The sequence below is a fragment of the Prionailurus bengalensis genome, chromosome B2 (genome assembly GCF_016509475.1).
Source record: "Prionailurus bengalensis isolate Pbe53 chromosome B2, Fcat_Pben_1.1_paternal_pri, whole genome shotgun sequence".
Taxonomy (NCBI): Eukaryota; Metazoa; Chordata; class Mammalia; order Carnivora; family Felidae; genus Prionailurus; species Prionailurus bengalensis.
In genome coordinates this window covers 105,058,298-105,075,458 of record NC_057349.1, presented here as the reverse complement: position 1 = coordinate 105,075,458, position 17,161 = coordinate 105,058,298, and the positions used below count along the sequence as shown (strand labels likewise).

Sequence of the window (17,161 nt, the reverse complement as noted above, 5' to 3'; positions counted from 1 at the left end):
ACAGAATGGGAGAAGATATTCGCAAATGACATATAGGACAAAGGGTTAGTATCCAAAATCTATAAAGAATTTAGCAAAGTCAACACCTGAGAAACAAATACTCCAGTGAAGAAATGGGCAGAAGACATGAATAGACATTTTTCCAAAGAAGACATCCAGATGCCCAATGGCCACATGAAAAGATGCTCAACATCACTCATCAGGGAAATACAAATAAAAGCCACACTGAGATATCACCTCACATTGGACAGAGTGGCTAAAATTAACAACTCAGGAGGGCACCTGAGCAGCTCAGTCAGTTAAGCATCTGACTTCGGCTCAGGTCATGATCTCACGGTTTGTGAGTTCGAGCCCGCATCCAGCTCTGGGCTGACAGCTCAGAGCCTGGAGCCCGTTTCAGATTCTGTGTCTCCCTCCCCTCCGCTGCTTGCACTCTGTCTCTCGCACTGTCTCAAAAATAAATGAAAATTAAAAAATACTCAGGAAACAACAGATGCGGGTGAGGATGAGAAGAAACAGAAACCCTCTTGCACTGTTGGTGGGAATGCAAACTGGTGCAGCCAGTTTGGAAAACAGTGTGGAGATTCCTCAAAAAATTAAAAATAGAGCTACCCTACGACCCAGCAATAGCACTACTAGGAATTTATCCAAAAGATACAGGAGTGCTGATGCATAGGGGCATATGCACCCCACAGTTTATAGCAGTGCTTTCAATAATAGCCAAATTATGGAAAGAGCCTAAATGTCCATCAACTGATGAATGGATAAAGAAGATGTGGTTTATGTATACAATGGAATACTACTTGCCAATGAGAAAGAATGAAATCATGCCATTTGCAACAATGTGGATGGAACTGGAAGGTATTATACTAAGTGAAATAAGTCAGTCAAGAAAGACAGATATCATATGTTTTCACTCATATGTGGAACATGAGAAATGTAACAGAAGACTGTGGGGGAAGGGAAGGGGAAAAATAGTTACAAACAGAGAGGGAGGGAGGCAAACCACCAGAGACTCTTAAATACAGAGAACAAACTGAGGGTTGATGGGTGGGGGGAGGGGTGGGGAAGAGCGGAAAATGGGTGATGGGCATTGAGGAGGGCACTTGTTGGGATGAGCACTGGGTGTTGTATGTAAGCAATGAACCACAGGATTCTACTCCGAAAACCAAGAGCACACGGTACACGCTGTATGTTAGCCAATTTGACAATAAATTATATTAAAAACAAAAAGAGTAGGGTAATACTTAGCAAAATTCCAACACAACTCTTTATGACAGTTTATTAACTTATGTTAGAAATTATGACATGGTAATGAAAAAGAAAAGTATATCATCAGGAAATATGTCATTTTGCATAAGTCAACTCATGTACATACACTTGTATAAAACAAGATTATGTCTCTTTCAATCACTAGGAAAATGGTGGCTATTAAATAGATGACCTTGGGCCAATTGGCTGTTAGAAAAGTACAGGATACTGGTCTTACAGCATGTATTAAGTATTCAGATTAAATAAGGATAAGCTTTATGAATACATGAAAATATTTGTCGTAGCAATATTCTAAGTTAGACACAAAACCTAGAAACCATAAAATTAAAGATTGACTTATTTGATTACCTAAAAATTAAAATCTTAAATATCAAGAAAGCCCGTAAGTAGTTTTTCATACATTAGGAATCATCTATTTTAAGATGTCAAATCAACCACCTGTTATGACCTGCTTTTTGCTCAAGAGCTTTGGAATTTCTGAATATAAAACAAAAACCATTTCATAATCATATGCCAAATCAAAGAAAGAAATACTCTCCTGATCAGTAACTGAGGAATTCCAGCAAATGGAAAACAGGGCACAGATGGAAAATGATATAAAGGCACATATATATATATTTATTAATCACTGAGGTTTGTCAATAATGAGCCAATGATAGTCAAAGATGAAATTATACACTTCAATATATTTATTTCTGAAAGCGCTTTCTTAAAATAGTTTGCATTGCTTAAAATTCTATTCTTCATTCATATCCCAGATGAACTTCAAGGGAAAATCTTTCATTTTCCTTTGGAAAATCTTGTCAAACCTTTCATTCTGCTCAACAGTCATGTGATTTTTCCAGTCTCCAATGGTACCTGGGAGGAAAAGCAAAGAAATTGCCTCAGTGAAGATTCTGGGATGAGGGAGCATGATGCCCTAGAGTTGGGAGGAACATCAGTTTTTGGTTTTTTATTTTCCTCCCCACTGAGGCCCCAGTTGCTCCTGCATATGACCATGCCCTGCCTCTCTCACCTTATGGCCAGCGATGGGGACACAAACTCATCACGGCAATTAGGTTATAATTTAAGTAATTAGCCCAACTCCTCAGCTGTCAGCCACAGGGAAAAGGAGAAAACTCCTGCAGCTTGTTTACTATTTTGTTCCAGGTTAGCATGGGCTAGTGTTAGTTTACAGCGGTCCTTTAAAAATTCCCAAAATCAGATTTCCTTGGACAAATATTTACTGATGAGGACATGGATGCTCAGAGACATTTTTAAAATATAGCCAAGCTCATACCGTTTGGAATGGCTCACGTATAATTATTCCATCTGTACTCACTGTAGGTTTACAAAAGTCTTACTTAAACTTATAGACACAGAGTTGTGATGACAAAAGAGGCTGATAGAAGAAGAAGCAAGAAAAGAAAGACTGATTGTAAAAGCACATGGAAGTGTAAACGAATAACTGAAACAGACTGAAATACTAATGAAACTGAAAATACAAATAGTGCAGGAATGGTAAAGCTAGGGCAAATGACATTCCATTACATAAGATGTAAAAGAAAAGTACGTGTCTGGGCAGAAGAAACATAAGAAAATGTTCCTCGCTTCCACAAGGAAATTTGGCTCCTGCTATTTGTCTTCTTGGCCATTTCAGTCTCTCATCTGCAGGTGGGTTAAAGATGTATAAACAGAAAATTTTCTTTTTTCAAAGAAAAAAATTGCAAGTACAATGATAATGGCAGCTGAGAGGGGTCATAACATCTACAACATGACAGGGTATGCCGAGAGTAACAGGAAGGGGATTCAGTTTGGCTTCGAGTTACCAGTGATTCACATTGTTGAGCTGCATGGATAAAGATCTATAAATAGATTTAGTGAAGGAAATACTCATGTAGAGAAATCAAACCAAATATTTACTGTTACTATACATGCAAGCATAGAACCCTGTGATTAAGTAGAAAATTTATGTCTAAAATTCTGTATTATAGATGTCCCATGTACTGTGAGAATATCACAAAGTATGAAGTAGAATGATTGTATAAAATAATAAAAATATTCTAACATGTTCAAATTTATCAGTTTATGAAAGTCAATTCATTTAAAAACTCACTCAGGATGACGTAAGAGATATTGACCTAATGGAGATATTTCCATACATTTTTATGACGTAAGTTTCTGGTAGTAGAGGACACATGATAGTCATGGACAATAACAAGAGAACAGCAAAAGTGTGTTGTTAAATCAATCCTGGTGGGGGTTTGGGAAAAAACAGAGATGGAAGAGCAGCCAGTGACGGCCAACAGACCCACCATTAAACTCATCATCACATGTGCTCATCCCATGTTAATGGGGGGAAAGAATCTAACAGTAAATGAACATCCCTTTTGTGGCAGACATTGTACTAGTCTTTGGTGGAATTCTAGGGGCCATGGAGAAGGCTTTATGATTTTAGATTATTAATCAGATACATTCAGGGACCATATGATATATAGTCTCTTGAAGAGCACCAAGAGGAAGTCATGGAAAATCATCTGTCTACAGAAGGGCACTGGGCCATGAGAGCTCCATGTTATAAAAGTAACCCAAGAAGCTGAGAAGCTACATTTTAATCCACTCATACCATCGTGTAGGACAGCCATTCACTGTTCAACCTCACCTTTGCGAAGGAAATGACCTTTAGCTTCTAACCCATATCGGGTCTTTATTATATTCTTGTAATTTGCCCGTGGGTCATATTTCATGTTCTGAAATGTGGCCTGTCTCACAATGGAATCCATTTCCTCCTCACTCAGCTCTTTCCCCAAAAACTTGCAGACTTTTGACAGAGAACCTTTGAGATCCTATAATAAATCACAGTATGATAAATTATTCACATTATAAGAAAGACTTACACATGAGTCACAACTAAATATCATTATGGGAGTGTAAATCATAGGTACTAAGGCTGGTTTGATAAATGGAGTTGACTAGGTATTTATCCAAGGGATACTGGTGTGCTGTTTCAAAGGGGCACATGTACCCCAAATGTTTATAGCAGCGCTATTGACAATAGCCAAAGTATGGAAAGAGCCAAAATGTCCACTGGCAGATGAATGGATAAAGAATATGTGGTATATATATATATACAGTAGACCATTACTCAGCAATCAAGAAGAATGAAATCTGGCCATTTGCAACAACGTGGATCGGACTAGAGGGTATTATGCTAAGCAAAATTAGTCAGTCAGAGAAAGACAAATATCATATGACTTCAGTCATATGTGGAATTTAAGATACAAAACAGACGAACACAAGGGAAGGGAAGCAACGATAGTATAAAAACAAGGATAGTATAAAAGACAAAACATAAGAGGCTCTTAAATATAGAGAGTAAATAGAGGGTTGCTGTAAGGGGTGTTGGTGGAAGATGGACTAAATGGGAAAAGGTCATTAAGGAAAGTACTAGTTGAGATGAGCACTGGGTGTTATACATAGGGGATGAATCACTGGAATCTACTCCTGAAATCATTATTGCATAATATGCTAACTAACTAGGATGGAAATTTAAAAAGAAAAGAAAAGAAAAAGCCAATACAAAACTTGGTCACATACATAATGTTGAATGAAAAAATAAAACAATTTTAGAAGAAAAGAAAAAAAAAAGAACTAGAGCTGACCATAAGCAGTGACTTGCTTATCTTTCTTGGTAAATTAAACTTTGACTTGTCCACCGTTTTAGAACACGTTTGGGTTAATTTTAGGAACGCTCATATTTCATTTTATCTGTGGTAACTTGGCAAGTATTTGGGGAGTAGCTATTGTGTCAAACACTGCCCTGCATGATGCTGCCGGTGATCAGAGCCACAATAGGGGATCAGTGCTGGGAATTCAGTAGTAGGACCTATGGGCTGAGAGTAATTGTGTAACAGATTTCAGAGAAAGTTTCAACAAAGATGAGAAATTTGTTCTGGGGATTAAAGCAAAAACAGGAGTTTTCTAGGTAGACAAACTAAAGGTACGGAATCTAGACAAAAGAAAGAATATCTGCAACACTGTGGTTGCATGGAAGGTATGAAATATCAGGTCATAGCATATCAGAAGTTGAGTTTCCCTGGAGCTATATCTGTCTGACAGGCTTTGGGTGAGAAAGATGGGAGATGAGGTTGGAGGCAATGGATGGCCCATATTGTGAGGAAGGTTGCAAGGCTGGCCAGATACTTGAATCTCTTATTTGGTAGGAGATATGGTCTCAACAAGACAGTCTAGTCTTGCTGTCATGATATTGGGGCAGCTGGAACCCAAACTAGTGAAAACTATTCATCGGCCCTTCATCTTGCCTGCCTTGAACTCTTTGTCTTCTTTCTCGCTAAGAGATCCCTGGGGGGGTGTTCTGGCAGCAATGCCCAGGCCCATTCTAGTAATGATCCTGATCGATCTAAGACCCTCATGGCAATCCAATTGTCCTCTACAAGATATTAGTCTGTCCTCTACAAGATATTAGACACCATTTTGGCATTGAAACCGAAAGAGGAAATGAAACAGAAACTTCTGAGAGGGATTTTCCTCATGGAGAAAAGGTGCAAACAGTGCAAGGTAAGAAAGCCCTTTTTCTCCCATTTCCCTTTCTTTCTCCCATGCATGCTATCATCTAAGGACATGACTTTGGAGCTACAACAACCATTCTTCTACTACGAGGGGAGACATCATAGCCACACCAAATATGATATGAAGGAAAGACAGAAAATGCAGGGACATTCTCGACATGTCTGAGCTGCCACACCCAGCATCAGGATGTCCTACCTCTGGAATTCAGTCAATAAGCAGTAGAACTTCTTCTGTTTTAAGCCACTTGGACTTGACTGTCCAGGAGCTGAATTCTTTCTAATCATACACAGACATTTTCATTTAATTTTTCTTGCAATGCTTAACCATATACAATGCAGACAAGATTAAAATTTCCCAAGAGGTGCAACATAACATGTAGAATGTTACTAGATTACATAGTGCAGAAAACAGACTTAAAAATCCATGAAAGAGAGACCAATAACCTGGCTCAAAATAATCAAAGATATGCATGCCCACATACATCAACAGACAATTCCTCACACAGAGACAATCTTTGAAAAGAAAGCTCCAGTATGCTTTGGAAATGAACACCTGGTAAAGAAAGCTTAGAAGTGATACTGGAAGAATGTCTCCTGGTACACTGTATCTGGGATCTCAAATTTGATATCGTCCTTTGGATGTTCTGAGCATGAACCTTGATATTCATTCGGCCAGGATGACTTACAGCTTCAGAGAAGTCACTAATGTCACGTTTCTCACCTTCTTCACCTCCTCATACATCAAGAACTGAATGTTGAAGAGGCTTTTGTGCTCATACCAACCTTTGATGTGGTCAAACCAAAGGCTTCCCAACACTGTGGGGAGAACAGATACATAATTAGGTAAATATGCTGAACCCGTTGAAAATAAGATACAGTATTAGAAGATGCAGGATGCCTCAGTAACAAAGAAGGAAAAGGAAATGTGCTGCTAGATTTCAGATTTCCACTCGTGCCTGGTTGTGGAAAAACCATCCAGCTTCCACCACGAAACAATTACATGACTCAAGGAGAAATTGGTCTCTTAAAAGCGCATTTCATATAGACAGGAAATCACCTTAACATGGGGTAAGAAAAACCAAAAGGGAACAGAAGGAGGAATCCTCTGCTTCTCCTTCCTCTCGCTGATTCCAAAGGCACATGGAGCTATTTCCCTGCTGCGTGGAACATGAGGACTTGCTGATGAGTCACTGCAGCTGGGCACAGTGCATTACAGACTAATCTGTTAACTCTGCTGTTCCAGATCATCATCCTCAGAATCAATCCTAACGATGTGAGGTTGCCTGGCTGGCCCAGTGAATAGAGCATACAACGCTTGATCTCGGGGTTGTGAGTTCGATCCCAAAGTTGGGTGTAGAGATTCATTAAAAAACAAATAAAAATATTTTTTAAAGTACTTTTTAAAGAAAAGAATGTAGAACGGAACTTTGTCAAATAGAAGCTCCTGGGAGGTGCCCCCTGCAATATGCAGTGCAAAGTTCCCAACCGGTATCTAAACTGAGATGCTTCTCCCTTAGCTAGAACAGAAATCTGTGTGCTAGTGAAATATTCTTTTCATATTAGATGCACATATTTTCTGGTGGTATGACTGAAATCTTGACACTCTCCTGAGAGGGAGAGAGAATGATCGGTGTTTGCAACAGTGGCTGAACTTGGTTACCCAAGTGACCCTACCAACGAGCTTCATATGTTGATTACTGACCCATGCAACTCTTTTTCAGCATCCTCTTTCCCTCTACCATTCACTAAGTCTAAAAACACCACAAGACACCAAACTTATTACTTAGTTTGTAAAACTTTAGTTACCTTTTCCTTCTAGAAATTGTTCCATAAATTCCTCAAAGGAACTTGTAACTTGTAATGTCACATTCTTTGAAAAGTGGAAATATGAGCACATAACGTCCTTAGGGTTTCTGTATATGTAAATAATCTGCAAAGAAAGGAAGCATTCAATATTTCTGAAGCTTTCATTCTGTTATATTTTTACCCTAATACCTTACAATTGGATGAAGCCTGTTAGTTGAACTTCAGTCTCCTAACCGTATCATATCATGCATATATTCAGCTCTCTCTTGTATTTTGCCTTACTCATTCCCTGCAATGCCTCTCTCTTCACAATTGGCCTAGTGACTATCAATTACTCCTCAAGACACACCTCACATGGTACCTCTTCTTAACTCCCCCAGAGAGCGACAATATTCTCTTGTTCCTACATCAATAAATATATGTGAAAATGCCTTTTAGCTATAAATCATGGCAATAGGAAAAACCTGCTAAAATGTTTTCAATCATCTTAGAAAATTTAGTGTGTTTTTCTTGTTTTTAATTTGGTTTTGGGAGAGAGAGACAACAAGCAGGAGAGAGGGGAAAATAAAAAGAATTGTTATTTTTAATTTTTTAATGTTTATTTATTTTTGAGAGAGACAGAGCATGAGCAGGGGGGAGGCAAAGAGAGAGAGGGAGACACAGAATCCAAAACAGGCTCCAGACTCTGAGCTGTCAACACAGAGCCCGACTCAGGGTCCCAACCCACAAACCACAAGATCATGACCTGAGCCAAAGTCAGACACATAACCAACAGAACCACCCAGGAACCCCAAGAGAGAGAGAATCTTAAGAAGCCTCCACACTCAGTGCAGAGTCCAAGGTGAGGCTCTATGCCAGGACCCTGGGATCATAATCTGAGCCAAAATCAAGAGTCAGATGCTCAGCTGACTGAACCACCCTGGTGCACCTAGAGTGTGTTTTTTCTGATGCCCCAGTGTATGGTTTACATGGTTCTTATTTATATCCCTTCACAGTGTAAAGCACAAATACTGGGAAGATAGAAGTCACCAGTTCAGTATTTTCTGCATCAAAAGAATATGGGATTCATTTTTAAAATTGTTTACTATAACCAATCAGAAGATATAATTTCATAAAACAATAAGCAATCCAATGATGTTAGAATAGAGAATATAATCAATCTCTGTCCAACCCACAATTAAATGGCTTATTCAGCATGTGTACAGGATATTCAGGGGCTCTGTATAAAACCTAAGGCTTGTATCTTCATTGTGAAATGGCATGTGTATAGTTTGTTAGTTCCTAATAGAGGAAGCTTCCAGGTTCATTATAGGAAAGCTTTTATTTATTTTCCACCTCCCTGCACATTGCCTGCTTAAGCTAGGAGATGAGCTAATAGATGTCAGCCCTGAGTGATCCCACTGCACTGGAAATAGAGTCTTTCACTCAGGGGATTTACTTGATGTTAACAAAGTGGTGGATAACATCCAATAAATATCAACAGCAGTTGATATTTCCATAAAGAAATAAGAAATCCTCCTAAATGTGAAGGAAGAAGTTCTTTTCACTCCCTTGCTATGATTCTTCATGTCTCTGGCTTTGGATTGGGTAATGGCTTCTTCTCATTAATCCATATACTTATGTAAAAGTGACATCTACACAAGCTGAGTAACTTATGCCACGTATCTTGATCATACCCCTGTTAAGTAGATAATGATACAAGTTATTAATAGAGGAGTGTTTTGAAGATAAAATCAAAATTCCATTTGGATATTTGAGTTCCATATTTGGATAATAAAGTCCATAGAGATATTTGAAATCTCTATGGATATAATATAGGAAATAGTAAATAGTTTACATTAGTCTAGAATTAAAGGGAGAAATCAACTGTACATACATTGTATTTAAAGTTATGTGATTAGATACTATAACTGGGATATTAATTACAGAGGGAGAATACACGGGAATCCTCACTTCTCAAAGGTTAGAGGAAGAAAGGAAGAAGGAAGGAACAGTATCTCAGAACGTTATTGTATATGTTTAAAAAAAACTCAAATAACATTTCCTAAATAGTAAAGTTATCAACTTTTCTCACAGAACACCAAGGCCAAGATGTGAGTACAGCAGGTTGGGTTAACTCATCATCTTGATGCTATCATGGACTTAGAGTCTCCCACTTTTCTACTCTGACTTGTTGAATCTCCTCCATGTCCCAGATGGCTACTACTTTTCATCCCCATGGTCTCTTTAAAGAGTGAAGAAACCTTCTCCGAGAAGACATGAAACTTCTGAAAGAAGAAGAAACTTCTTTACCTGTGTCATTGCTCATAAGCTTGTCACTTACCTGTATCTGAATAAATCACTGCAAGATTCCTGGTACCAAAACCAGGCTTTGGACCAACTAAATTGTACCCTCTCCCCAGCTGGGGATTAAAATATCAGGCCAAAAGCACACAGAGGATACAAACCCAAACAAAATGCGAGTTCCGCTGACATCAAATATGAGGAGAGGAATTGGTTGCTGGATAGAGTATGCTCTAAGTGTCTACTGAGACAGGCTGATACCAGGAATGTCCTATCTGGAACAGCAGGAAAAGAAAATGTTTAAAGAAGTAGAAAGTGATCAATTATGTCAGATGTCAGCAATAGGCCAAGTAAAATGATCAAGAAATAATCCCTGCTTTTTGAAAATTATAAAAAATAAGTGACATTGAGGGGTGCTTGGGTGGCTCAGTCAGTTAAGCATCCAGTCGTGATCTCACGGTTCATGAGTTGGAGCCCCACATTGGGAACTGTGTTGATAGCTCAGAGCCTGGAGCCTGTTTTGAATTTTGTGTCTCCCTCTCTCTGTCTCTCCCTGCTTGTGCTCTGTCTCTTTGTCTCTCAAAAATAAACGTTAAAAAAAAAGTGACATTGACATTCAGGATTCAATGAAAGAGTGGAGAGTGAGGCTAAATACTTTTAAGTTGACCTCAAACAGTAAATGAAGGAAAGTAGCTGAAAGTGAAATGGAGAAAGACAAGTTTTGTTTTATTGTTAAAATGTGCTACATGAAAACTTGATTTGGGGTCAAACAGAATGATCCAGTTAAACAAAAGGAAATCGGTGATGAATGAAAAAATGAATGTTACATTGTTCAAGCAAAATCTTTGAGAATAGAGCAAGTCTCTCAACAGTGGCACCATGGACATTACTCTCAGAAAACTCTTTGTTGTTGGGGCTACCTTGAGCATCATAAGGCATACATCAGCATCCTGGGCCTCAACCACTAACAATAACACCATCACCACTCTAACCACAAATGCCTACAAATATTGCCAATATTCTGGCAACGAAAATGTCTCCCATTGGTGAAACAGTGGGATAGAGAAAGCTGATCCAAGAAGGGACTCAAACCATGAGTGGAGAGGCAGATATGTAATAAGAATAGAAAGTGTCTACACACCCCACCTTTTCTTCTTAAGGAGGGAAGGCAGTGAGCGGAGGCTTTGGATATGGAGGGCATCTACTGGGAATGGTTTATTGGATAGCCTTTTCCGGGATAGGTGAGCAGAATGCTGTCGAGCTTTGAGAGCAGAAAAAAGCATCAAAGAGTCATTTTGGGAAGGGTGGAAGCAAAATAGTTTTTAAAAAGTAAAATGTGAGAATTGTGACCACAAATGTAAAGACAAGACCCACTTTTTAAGTGTTTTGGTTTTTTCATATCACACTAGGAGTTTCATGAACATAGGTCCTAATATACAACAACTTTGTTTCATCAGAGTTAGGTGTTGGCAGCTGATCATAACAGAGTTGAATGGAGGAAGAGATTTTGACAAATGGGATTTGAATGTGAAATATAGAGTCATTGGTGGGTTAGGAGAAATTAAAGATATGTATGGACATATCTTGTATGGACAAATGTTGAGTGAGAGGGAAGAAGTGGAGGGAGAGGGGAACTGGAGACCTGAAAGTGCTGACACACCCCTGCAAGGGACACCTGAAGGGAGTAGGAGGAAAAGGAGACAGCACTCAGATAACAAGGTGCTTAAAGTCAAGATTCATGTTAGGGCAATTACTGATGATCGTTTTTATAATTTATTCAGTGTACATATGCATTGCAAACTCCATCTCTCTCAAGAATTCCCATTTTGGCCAGAAACACAGACAATAAATACACAGGTAAGTATGTATTCCATCAGACAGCAAATAGTGTCATTTAAAAAAGGCAGCTTATAACACATATGTTGTCTTAGAGAGTTACTGAAGTTGGTGGAAGAAAAGGTAGCTGGAGTTGAAGTCAACCCTGAGAGACCTGGCAGGGCTAGGGGTATGGGAGGCCAGTGCAGAGCCTGATGGGCCAACCTGGAGGAGGAAATCCTGCACTTGTGTGGCCCTGACAAGGAGTGCCTCCTTCATGTTGACCCTTTGGGTGCAATTTGGCTTCACTCCTGTCTGGCCAGCCAGAGACAATGCAAATCAACTTTGAAATAATCCCATGAGTGACAGGAGAAGAGGTAGAAAGGAAGAAAATGAGCCAAGAGCTGAAATTATCAATAGATGGACGTGACTGATCACTCAGTAGAGACAAATAATTTGCTCTGAACTTTCCTACGACTTCCAATGAACTAGGTACATTTGAAGAGAAAGTGGGCAAAATAGTTTGGAAGTGTCTAAAGGAAGCAAGGAGGGCACACAGAGAAAAGAAAAAGGAATTGTTAGCAGTTTATATATACTTGGTAATACAGCTAATTAAAAAATTAAAGGATATATAATATATAATGTACATGATATTATAATACATTCTGTACATTACATTAAATACACACAAATATACTCTTTTATCTTTTAATGGATGTATTACTTATATAATCAGAAAACAAAGGGTGCAAGATAAAAATCTCATACTGTAAGATAAGAACACAAATGGCTATTGAAACTTTAAGTATGTGAAATGCCACATTTGCTAACAGCTAGATGAGTGCAGTATCAATGTAATGAAATGAAATGAAACAATAAAAAAAGAGCAGTTATTTTTCAGCAGCCATGGTCTATTTCCTACCTTTGCTTTTTTGTTCTTCAGCCCCCTTGGAACCAAGTAGTATGGGAGGTGGGTAGCAAAGAGACGAGGAGATGGTCTTTCAACAAAATCCATTTTTCGAAAGTTGTACTCAAAGAAGGGGACTCGATCAACTGTTTCCAGATTCCCAATGCCTTTGCGATGTTCTTCAAAATAAATCAAGCTTAATAACTGCTGAAACCAGCTGGTTCCTGTAAAAGAAATAATTTCATTTTCAATGATGCACAAATTTCTCTAAAATGCATAGATGTGCCATCAGGTTTTTATCAGAGCTTGGTATTATAATAAGTATACTGATAATTTCATCTGAACAGAATTTTCATATAAAAAAATGCAGAATAGATGAAAGAAAACAAATATTGCTTTTATTTTTCCTTTAAAGAAGATGCTCCATTTGAAACTCTGTGGGCATTTGTCCCAGAAATTTATTTTTTGACTCTTCTGTGCTTTCTTCTGCTTCATGTATGGGACTTTTAGACTATCTTCTATGCCTGCCTCTAGATTTCCTTCCACAACCCCACTCCTAGGACATCAGGTAATAGAAGCAAAGAAATAGGAATTTTACTGAAGGAGTCACCTCCCATGTTTTTCGCCATCACCATGTTTCCTACTGTGTCCATGATGTCCACTTAAGTAAATAGTGTTCGTTATAAATCCCTAAAGGAGGCCTTGTGACCCACATGGAGACAGAAAGGAAAAGATGATGCCTAGATTGGACCTTTCACTGTAAGTGGGATGTAAAAAATTCTTATGATGATTGTTTCTCTTAATTCCTATTAGAGTGAACGTTTGTCACAGAATAAGTGGGTGTCATCCCAAGGTGGGGCCTCTGGGATAGCTCTTCTGGAACCACAGTAGAGGCAGGACCTGCCTATACCAAACCACAGCCTTGCACAATAGGTCACTGCATTCTACTGGAGCGGGGATAGACACTGAGGAACCCGATGGCCCCCTCCTCCAGACCAGTGTTGCTCATTGCCTGGATTAATTCTAGGGCAATTCTTGTTATATAGATATATTCTTCCTTCCTTTTCTCCTTCTTATCTCTTCCCTCCGCTAGGCTGGTTACTCTGGTTGTTGGTTTGTTCAAGCAGACATTTAATCCATTCTCTTGATACGTGTTCTACACCTCCCTCTTACTTTTCTTTCCCTTTCTCTGGAATAATCACCTGCATAATTTCTGTCTGGGTAACTTTATCTTCATTTCTTTTTCCTCACTGCTTCTATATTTTCCTTTCTCTCTCTCTCTCTGGATTAAGCCCTTTAGTTTCTCTTCCTGGTCAATGTTTATTTTTTTCTTTTTCCCCATCCCAGTCATTTTTCTCCTTGTATGTGCTCTTCCATCAGCACCACCTATACCCTGATCTTTACTTGTAGCTGGTGTTTCTGTTTTCTTGCTTTTGGATTGTTTTTGTTTATTTGTTTGTTTGTTTGATGTGTTTGTGTCTTTGTGTGTTTTTGTTTTCTGTTTGTTTGTTTGCTTTCCTTTCCAGGGCTACTTCAAGGAAAAAATCAAAGCACATCTGGTGGAGGGTCGAAACATCACTGTGAGGAGGGAAACGAAATAACCAAAGTCACAATAACAGAGTGCAGGGGCGCCTGGGTGGCGCAGTCGGTTAAGCGTCCAACTTCAGCCAGGTCACGATCTCGCGGTCCGTGAGTTCGAGCCCCGTGTCGGGCTCTGGGCTGATGGCTCAGAGCCTGGAGCCTGTTTCCGATTCTGTGTCTCCCTCTCTCTCTGCCCCTCCCCCGTTCATGCTCTGTCTCTCTCTGTCCCAAAAATAAATAAATGTTGAAAAAAAAAATTAAAAAAAAAAAAAAACAATAACAGAGTGCAAGTAACACTCTCCAAAAAACACCTCCTGAAGGGCCAAGTCCTAGACAGTGTATGACCCCCCTTTAATATAACAGTGCTCACAGGTGCTGAGCACATAACAAGATTTTCAAACTCATAAGGGACAGATAATTAGCCAAAATGATGAAACGGAAGAACTCTCCTCAAAAGAATTTCCAGGGAAAAGTGACAGCTAAAAAATTGACCAAAACAGATATAAACAATATAACTGAACAAGAATTTAGAATAATAGTCATAAGATTAATCACTGGGCTTGAAAAAAGCACAGAAGACAGCAGAGAATATATTGCTGCAGAGATCAAGAATAAAAAATAGTCATGATAAATTTTTAAAAATGCTATAAATGAGGTACAAAATAAAACAGAGGTGGCCACAGCACGGGTTGAAGAGGCAAAGGGGGGAATTGGTGAATTAGAAGATAAAATTATGGAAAAAGAGGCAGCTGAGAAGAGAGATTTAAAAAATCCAGGATCACAAGAGGAGAATTACAGAAGTAAGTGATTCAGTCAAACGTAACAATACCTGTATCATTGGAATTCCAGAAGAAAAAGAGACAGAGAAAGGGGCTGAAGGTGTATTTGAACATATCATAGCTGAGAACTTTCCCAATCTGGGGAAGGAAACAGACATTGAAGTCAAGAGGCACAGAGAACTCCCTTTAGACGTAGCTTGGGTTGACCTTCTGCATGACATTTAGTGAAACTGGCAAAACACAAGGATAAAAAGAGAATTCTGAAGGCAACGAGGGATGAATGGGGCTTTAACATACAAAGATAGACACATAAGGGTAGTAGCAGACCTATCTACTGAAACTTGGCAGGCCAGAAAGGAATGGCAGGAAATCTTCAATGTGATAAACAGGAAAAATAAGCAGCCAAGAATCCTTTATCCACCAAGCCTATCATTCAGAGTAGAAGGAGAGAAAAAGGTTTTCCCAAACAAACAAAAACTGAAGGAATTCATCACCACTAAACCAACCCTACAAGAGACCCTATGGGTCCTCTGTGAGTGAAATGTTGCAAAGACCACAAAGGACCAGAGATATCACTACAAGCATGAAACCTACAGATAACACAATGACTTTAAATCCGTATTTTTCAATAATAACACTGAATGTAAATGGAATAAATGCTCCAATCAAAAGACATAGGGTATCAGAATGGATTTAAAAAAAAAACAAGACCCATCTATTTGCTGTCTACAAGAGACCCATTTTAGACCTGAGGACACCAGATTGAAAGTGAGGGGATGGAGAACCATCTATCATGCTATTGGAAGTCAAAAGAAAGCTGGAATAACCATACTTATATCAGACAAACTAGACTTTAAATTAAAGTCTGTACCAAGAGATGAAGAAGGGCATTATATAATAACTACAAGGCCTATCCATGAGGAAGAGCTAATAATCATAACTGTCTATGCACCAAATTCAAAAACACCCAAATATATAAACCAATTACTCAGAAGCATACTCAATATTATTGGTAAGAATGTGGTAATTGCAGGGGACTTTAATACTCCACTTACATGAATAGACAGATCATCTAGGCAGGAAATCAGTAAAGAAGCAATGGCCCTGAATGATACACTGGGCCAGATGGACTTGACAGATATATACAGAGCTTTTCAGCCCAAAGCATCAAAATACACATTCTTCTTGAGTGCACATAGAACAGTCTCCAAGATACATCACATACTGGGTCACAAAACAGCCCTCAATAAATATAAAAGAATTGAGATCATACCATGCACACTTTCAGATCACAGTGCTATGAAATTTGAAATCAACGACAGGAAAAAGTCTGGAACACCTCCACAAGCATGGAGGTTAAAGAACATCTTACTAAAGAACGAATGGGTCAACCAGGCAATTAGAGAAGAAATTTAAAAATATATGGAAACAAATGAAAATGAAAACACAACAATCGAAACCCTTTGGGATGCAGCAAAGGCAGTTCTAAGAGGAAAATACATTGCAGCCCAGGCCTATCTCAAGAAACAAGAAAGACCCCAAATACAAAATCTAACAGCACACCTAAAGGAACTAGAAGCAGAAGAACAAAGACATCCCAAACCCAGCATACAAAGTCAAATAATAAAGATCAAAGCAGAAATAAACAATATAGAATTCAGAAAAAAAGTAGAACAGATCAATAAAACTAAGGGTTGGTTATTTGAAAACATAAACAAAATTGATAAATCTCTAGCCAGGGTTCTTAAAAAGAAAAGAGAGAGGACCCAAATAGATAAAACCATGAATGAAAATGGATTTATTATAACCAATCCCTCAGGAATACAAGCAATTATCAGAGAATACTATGAAAAATTATATGCCAACAAACTGGACAACCTGGAAGAAATGGACAAATTCCTAACACCCACACACTTCCAAAACTCAAACAGGAAGAAATAGAAAATTTAAACAGAACCATAATTAGTGAAGAAATTGAATCAGTTATTAAAAATCTCCCAAAAAATAAAAGTCCGGGACCAGGTGGCTTCCCTGGAGAATTCTACCAGACATTTAAATCAGAGTTAATACCTATCCTTTTCAAGCTGTTTCAAAAAATAGAAATGAAAGGAAAACTTCTAGATTCATGCTATGAAGCCAGCATTACTTTG

General features: G+C 38.6%; 1 protein-coding gene across 1 annotated transcript in view; it reads right to left on the bottom strand.

The window, feature by feature from the left end:
• Nucleotides 1–1,256: 1,256 nt before the first annotated feature.
• LOC122489907 (amine sulfotransferase-like) overlaps nucleotides 1,257–17,161 on the bottom strand; it is a 46,846-nt gene continuing 30,941 nt past the window's right edge. The window contains exons 4-8 of the mRNA XM_043592180.1: nucleotides 12,667–12,875; nucleotides 7,647–7,770; nucleotides 6,562–6,656; nucleotides 3,914–4,097; nucleotides 1,257–2,130 (exon numbers count right to left, since the gene is read on the bottom strand). Coding sequence (XP_043448115.1) covers nucleotides 2,009–2,130; nucleotides 3,914–4,097; nucleotides 6,562–6,656; nucleotides 7,647–7,770; nucleotides 12,667–12,875 — 734 coding nt within the window. The 3' untranslated portion in view covers nucleotides 1,257–2,008. The remainder of the gene's footprint in view (nucleotides 2,131–3,913; nucleotides 4,098–6,561; nucleotides 6,657–7,646; nucleotides 7,771–12,666; nucleotides 12,876–17,161) is intronic.